The following is a 6,853-nucleotide window of genomic DNA, read 5'->3' on the forward strand; positions in this document are numbered from 1 at the left end:
TCTTGTTGTTGGTGTCTGTGTAGTGATGGGTGTTGTTGGTGTCTGTATAGCGGTGGATGTTGTTGGTGACTGTGTAGTCGTTGGTATTGGTGTCTGTGTAGTGGTTGTTGTTGGTGTCTCTGTAGTGGTGGATGTTGTTGGTGTCTGTGTAATGGTGGATGTTGTTGGTGTCTGTGTGGTGGATGTTGTTGGTGTCTGTGTAGTGGTGGATGTTGTTGGTATCTGTGTAGTGGTGGATGTTTGTGTCTGTGCAGTGGATGTTGTTGGTATCTGTTTAGTGGTGGTTGTTGTTGGTGTCTGTGTAGTGGTGGATGTTGTTGGTGTCTGTGTAGTGGTTGTTGTTGTTGGTGTCTGTGTAGTGGTGGATGTTGTTAGTGTCTGTGTAGTGGTTGTTGTTGTTGGTGTCTGTGTAGTGGTGGATGTTGGTGTCTGTGTAGTGATTATTGTTGGTGTCTGTGTAGTTGTTGTTGTTGGTGTCTGTGTAGTTCTTGTTGTTGGTGTCTGTGTAGTGGTGGTTGATGTTGGTGTCTGTGTAGTGGTGGATGTTGTTGGTGTCTGAGTAGTGGTGGATGTTGTTGGTGTCTGAGTAGTGGATGTTGTTGGTGTCTGTGTAGTGATGGATGTTGTTGGTGTCTGTGTAGTGGTGGATGTTCTTGGTGACTGTGTAGTTGTTGTTATTGGTGTCTGTGTAGTTCTTGTTGGTGGTGTCTGTGTAGTGGTTGTTGTTGGTGGTGTCTGTGTAGTTGTTGTTGTTGGTGTCTGTGTAGTGGTGGGTGTTGTTGGTGTCTGTGTAGTGGTTGTTGTTGTTCGTGTCTGTGTGGTGGTGGATGTTGTTGGCGTCTGTGTAATGGTGGATGTTGTTGGTGTCTGTGTAGTGGTAGATGTTGTTGGTGTCTGTGTAATGGTTGAGGTTGTTGGTGTCTGTGTGGTGGATGTTGCTGGTGTCTGTGAAGTGGTGGATGTTGGTGTCAATGGATTGGATGTTGCTAACATTTGTGTAGTGGATGTTGTTGGTGTCTGTGTAGTGGATGTTGTTGGTGCCTGTGCAGTGGATGTTGTTGGTGTCTGAGTAGTGATGGGTGTTGTTGGTGTCTGTGTAGTAGTGGATGCTGGTGTCTGTGTAGTGATTATTGTTAGTGTCTGTGTAGTTGTTGTTGGTGGTGTCTGTGTAGGAGTTGTTGGTGGTGTCTGTGTAGTGGATGTTTTTGGTGTCTGTGTAGGAGTTCTTGGTGGTGTCTGTGTAGTGGATGTTGTTGGTGTCTGTGTAGTGGTGGATGTTCTTGGTGACTGTGTAGTTGTTGTTATTGGTGTCTGTGTAGTGGTTGTTGTTGGTGTCTCTGTAGTGGTGGATGTTGTTGGTGTGTGTGTAGTGGTGGATGTTGCTGGTGTCTGTGTAGTGGTGGATGTTGTTGGTGTCTGTGTAGTGGTAGATGTTGTTGGTGTCTGTGTAGTGGTGGATGTTGTTGGTGTCTGTGTAGTGGTTGTTGTTGTCGGTGTCTGTGTAGTGGTGGATGTTGTTGGTGTCTGTGTCGTGGTGGATGTTGTTGGTGTCTCTGTAGTGGTAGGTGTTGTTGGTGTCTGTGTAATGGTGGATGTTGTTGGTGTCTGTGTAGTGGTAGATGTTGTTGGTGTCTGTGTGGTGGTGGATGTTGTTGGTGTCTGTGTAGTGGTTGTTGTTGTCGGTGTCTGTGTAGTTGTGGATGTTGTTGGTGTCTGTGTCGTGGTGGATGTTGTTGGTGTCTCTGTAGTGGTAGGTCTTGTTGGTGTCAGTGTAATGGTGGATGTTGTTGGTGTCTGTGTGGTGGATGTTGTTGGTGTCTTAGTAGTGGTGGATGTTGTTGGTGTCTGTGTACTGGATGTTGTTGGTGTCTGTGTAGTGGTGGATGTTTGTGTCTGTGCAGTGGATGTTGTTGGTGTCTGTGTAGTGGTGGATGTTGTTGGTGTCTGTGTAGTAGTGGTTGTTATTGGTGTCTGTGTAGTCGTGGATGTTGTTGGTGTCTGTGTAGTAGTGGGTGGTGTTGGTGTCTGTGTAGTTGTTGTTGTTGGTGTCTGTGTAGTGGTGATTGTTGTTGGTGTCTGTGTAGTGGTGGGGGGTGTTGGTGTCTGTGTAGTTGTTGTTGGTGGTGTCTGTGTAGTGGTGGGTGGTGTTGGTGTCTGTGTAGTGGTGGGTGGTGTTGGTGTCTGTGTAGTTGTTGTTGTTGGTGTCTGTGTAGTGGTGGGGGGTGTTGGTGTCTGTGTAGTGGATGTTGTTGGTGCCTGTGCAGTGGATGTTGGTGTCTGTGTAGTGATGGGTGTTGTTGGTGTCTGTGTAGTGGTGGGTGGAGTTGGTGTCTGTGTAGTGATTATTGCTGGTGTCTGTGTAGTTGTTGTTGGTGGTGTCTGTGTAGTTCTTGTTGTTGGTGTCTGTGTAGTGGTGGTTGATGTTGGTGTCTGTGTAGTGGTGGATGTTGCTGGTGTCTGTGTAGTGGTGGTTGTTGTTGGTGTCTGTGTAGTGGTTGTTGTTGTTGGTGTCTGTGTGGTGGTGGATGTTGTTGGTGTCTGTGTAGTGGTTGTTGTTGTTGGTGTCTGTGTAGTGGTAGATGTTGTTGGTGTCTGTGTAATGGTGGATGTTGTTGGTGTCTGTGTGGTGGATGATGTTGGTGTCTGTGAAGTGGTGGATGTTGTTGGGGTCTGTGTAGTGGATGCTGGTGGTGTCTGTGTAGTGGTTGATGTTGGTGTCAATGGATTGGATGTTGCTAACATTTGTGTAGTGGATGTTGTTGGTGTCTGTGTAGTGGATGTTGTTGGTGCCTGTGCAGTGGATGTTGTTGGTGTCTGAGTAGTGATGGGTGTTGTTGGTGTCTGTGTAGTGGTGGGTGGTGTTGCTGTCTGTGTAGTGGTGGATGCTGGTGGCTGTGTAGTGATTATTGTTGGTGTCTGTGTAGTTGTTGTTGTTCGTGTCTGTGTAGTGGTGGTTGATGTTGGTGTCTGTGTAGTGGTGGATGTTGTTGGTGTCTGTGTAGTGCTGGATGTTGTCAGTGTCTGCGATGTGCTGGATATTGTTGGTTTCTGTGTATGAGTTGTTGGTGGTGTCTGTGTAGTGGATGTTGTTGGTGTCTGTGTAGTGATGGATGTTGTTGGTGTCTGTGTAGTGGTGGATGTTCTTGGTGACTGTGTAGTTGTTGTTATTGGTGTCTGTGTAGTGGTTGTTGTTGGTGTCTCTGTAGTGGTGGATGTTGTTGGTGTCTGTGTGGTGGTGGATGTTCTTGGTGTCTGTGTAGTGGTTGTTGTTGGTGTCTGTGTAGTGATAGATGTTGTTGGTGTCTGTGTAGTGGTAGATGTTGTTGGTGTCTGTGTGGTGGTGGATGTTGTTGGTGTCTGTGTAGTGGTTGTTGTTGTCGGTGTCTGTGTAGTGGTGGATGTTGTTGGTGTCTGTGTCGTGGTGGATGTTGTTGGTGTCTGTGTAGTGGTAGGTGTTGTTGGTGTCTGTGTAATGGTGGATGTTGTTGGTGTCTGTGTAGTGGTTGTTGTTGTTGGTGTCTGTGTAGTGGATGTTGTTGGTGTCTTAGTAGTGATGGATGTTGTTGGTGTCTGTGTGGTGGATGTTGTTGGTGTCTTTGTAGTGGTGGATGTTGTTGGTGTCTGTGTGGTGGATGGTGTTGGTGTCTGTGTAGTGGTTTTTGTTGTTGGTGTCTGTGTAGTGGTTTTTGTTGTTGGTGTCTGTGTAGTGGTGGATATTGTTGGTATATCTGTAGTGGTTGTTGTTGGTGTCTCTGTAATGGATGTTGTTGGTGGCTGTGTAGTGGTGGATGTTGTTGGTGTCTGTGTGGTGGTGGATGTTGCTGGTGTCTTTGTAGTGGTTGTTGTTGTTGGTGTCTGTGTGGTGGTGGATATTGTTGGTGTCTGTGTAGTGGTTGTTGTTATTAGTGTCTGTGTAGTGGTGGATGTTGTTGGTGTCTGTGTTGTGGTGAATGTTGTTGGTGTCCGTGTAGTGGTTGCTGTTGGTGTCTGTGTAGTTCTTGTTGGTGGTGTCTGTGTAGTGGTTGTTGTTGGTGGTGTCTGTGTAGTTCTTGTTGTTGGTGTCTGTGTAGTGGTGGTTGTTGTTGGTGTCTGTGTAGTGGTGGATGTTGCTGGTGTCTGTGTAGTGGTGGATGTTGTTGGTGACTGTGTTGTTGTTGTTATTGGTGTCTGTGTAGTGGTTGTTGTTGGTATCTCTGTAGTGGTGGATGTTGTTGGTGTCTGTGTAATGGTGGATGTTGTTGGTGTCTGTGTGGTGGATGTTGTTGGTGTCTGTGTAGTGGTTGTTGTTGTTGGTGTCTGTGTAGTGGTGGATGTTGTTGGTGTCTGTGTAGTGGTTGTTGTTGTTGGTGTCTGTGTGGTGGTGGATGTTGTTGGTGTCTGTGTAATGGTGGTTGTTGTTGGTGTCTGTGTAGTGGTGGATGTTGTTGGTGTCTGTGTAGTGGTGGTTGTTGTTGGTGTCTGTGTAGTGGATGCTGTTGGTGTCTGAGTAGTTGTTGTTGTTGGTGTCTGTGTAGTGGTGGTTGATGTTGGTGTCTGTGTAGTGCTGGATGTTGTCAGTGTCTGCGATGTGGTGGATATTGTTGGTGTCTGTGTATGAGTTGTTGGTGGTGTCTGTGTAGTGGATGTTGTTGGTGTCTGTGTAGTGGTGGATGTTCTTGGTGACTGTGTAGTTGTTGTTATTGGTGTCTGTGTAGTGGTTGTTGGTGTCTCTGTAGTGGTGGATGTTGTTGGTATATGTGTGGTGATGGATGTTGTTGGTGTCTGTGTAGTGGTGGATGTTGTTGGTGACTGTGTAGTTGTTGTTATTGGTATCTGTGTAGTGGTTGTTGTTGGTGTCTGTGTAGTGGTTGCTGGTGTCTCTGTAGTGGTGGATGTTGTTGGTGTCTGTGTGGTGGTGGATGTTCCTGGTGTCTGTGTAGTGGTTGTTGCTGTTGGTGTCTGTGTAGTGGTGGATGTTGTTGGTGTCTGTGTAGTGGTGGTTGTTGTTGGTGTCTGTGTAGTGGTAGGTGTTGTTGGTGTCTGTGTAGTGGTGGATGTTGTTGGTGTCTGTGTAGTGGTGGATGTTGTTGGTGTCTGTGTAGTGGTTGTTGTTGTTGGTGTCTGTGTAGTGGTGGATGTTGTTGGTGTCTGTGTAGTGGTTGTTGTTATTGGTGTCTGTGTAGTGGTGGATGTTGTTGGTGTCTGTGTAGTGGTAGATGTTGTTGGTGTCTGTGTGGTGGTGGATGTTGTTGGTGTCTGTGTAGTGGTTCTTGTTGTCGGTGTCTGTGTAGTGGTGGATGTTGTTGGTGTCTGTGTCGTGGTGGATGTTGTTGGTGTCTGTGTAGTGGTAGGTGTTGTTGGTGTCTGTGTAATGGTGGATGTTGTTGGTGTCTGTGTGGTGGATGTTGTTGGTGTCTGTGTAGTGGTTGTTGCTGTCGGTGCCTGTGTAGTGGTGGATGTTGTTGGTGTCTGTGTAGTGGTTGTTGTTGTTGGTGTCTGTGTAGTGGATGTTGTTGGTGTCTTAGTAGTGATGGATGTTGTTGGTGTCTGTGTGGTGGATGTTGCTGGTGTCTTTGTAGTGGTGGATGTTGTTGGTGTCTGTGTGGTGGATGTTGTTGGTGTCTGTGTAGTGGTGGATATTGTTGGTATATCTGTAGTGCTGGATGTTGTTGGTGTCTGTGTGGTGGTGGATGTTGTTGGTGTCTGTGTAGTGGTTGTTGTTGGTTGTGTCTGTGTAGTGCTGGATGTTGTTGGTGTCTGTGTAGTGGTTGTTGTTATTGGTGTCTGTGTAGTGGTGGATGTTGTTGGTGAATGTGTAGTTGTTGTTGGTGTCTTTGTAGTGGTTGTTGTTGGTGTCTGTGCAGTGGTTGTTGTTGGTGTCTGTGTAGTGGTTGTTGTTGTTGGTGTCTGTGTAGTGGTTGTTGTTGGTGGTGTCTGTGTGGTGGTGGATGTTCTTGGTGTCTGTGTAATGGTGGATGGTGTTGGTGTCTGTGTAGTGGTGGATGTTGTTGGTGTCTGTGTAGTGGTGGATGTTGTTGGTGTCTGTGTAGTGGTTGTTGTTGTTGGTGTCTGTGTAGTGGTTGTTGGTGTCTGTGTAGTGGTGGATGTTGTTGGTGTCTGTGTAATGGTGGATGTTGTTGGTGTCTGTGTGGTGGTGGATGTTGTTGGTGTCTGTGTAATGGTTGATGTTGTTGGTGTCTGTGTAGTGGTGGATGTTTTTGTCTGTGCAGTGGATGTTGTTGGTGTCTGTGTAGTACTGGCTGTTGTTGGTGTCTGTGTAGTGGTTGTTGGTGTCTGTGCAGTGATTGTTGTTGGTGTCTGTGTAGTGCTGGATGTTGTTGGTGTCTGTGTAGTGGATGTTATTGGTACATGTGCAGTGGATGTTGTTGGTGTCTGTGTAGTGGTGGATGTTGTTGGTGCCTGTGTAGTGGATGTTGTTGGTGTCTGTGTAGTGGTGGGTGTTGTTGGTGTCTGTGTAGTGGTGGGTGGTGTTGGTGTCTGTGTAGTGGTTGTTGTTGGTGTCTGTGTAGTGGTGGATGTTGTTGGTGTCTGTGTAGTGGTGGGTGTTGTTGGTGTCTGTGTAGTGGTTGCTGTTGGTGTCTCTGTAGTGGTGGATGTTGTTAGTGTCTGTGTAATGGTGGATGTTGTTGGTGTCTGTGTCGTGGTGGATGTTGTTGGTGTCTGTGTAGTGGTAGGTGTTGTTGGTGTCTGTGTAATGGTGGATGTTGTTGGTGTCTGTGTAGTGGTTGTTGTTGTTGGTGTCTGTGTAGTGGATGTTGTTGGTGTCTTAGTAGTGATGGATGTTGTTGGTGTCTGTGTGGTGGATGTTGCTGGTGTCTTTGTAGTGGTGGATGTTGTTGGTGTCTGTGTGGTG

At 46.9% G+C, this 6,853-nt stretch overlaps 1 protein-coding gene across 1 annotated transcript; it reads right to left on the reverse strand.

Annotated features, from left to right (window-relative positions):
- Window positions 1–3,336: 3,336 nt before the first annotated feature.
- Window positions 3,337–5,250, reverse strand: LOC143290502 (uncharacterized; the record flags this gene model as incomplete). Its single annotated transcript, XM_076600002.1, has 2 exons — window positions 3,337–3,536; window positions 4,941–5,250. Coding segments are annotated over 2 exons (510 nt in total), but the record flags the coding sequence as incomplete, so codon positions are not given.
- Between the last annotated feature and the right edge of the window lie 1,603 nt (window positions 5,251–6,853).

Source organism: Babylonia areolata, chromosome 1 (genome assembly GCF_041734735.1).
Source record: "Babylonia areolata isolate BAREFJ2019XMU chromosome 1, ASM4173473v1, whole genome shotgun sequence".
Lineage (NCBI taxonomy): Eukaryota > Metazoa > Mollusca > Gastropoda > Neogastropoda > Buccinidae > Babylonia > Babylonia areolata.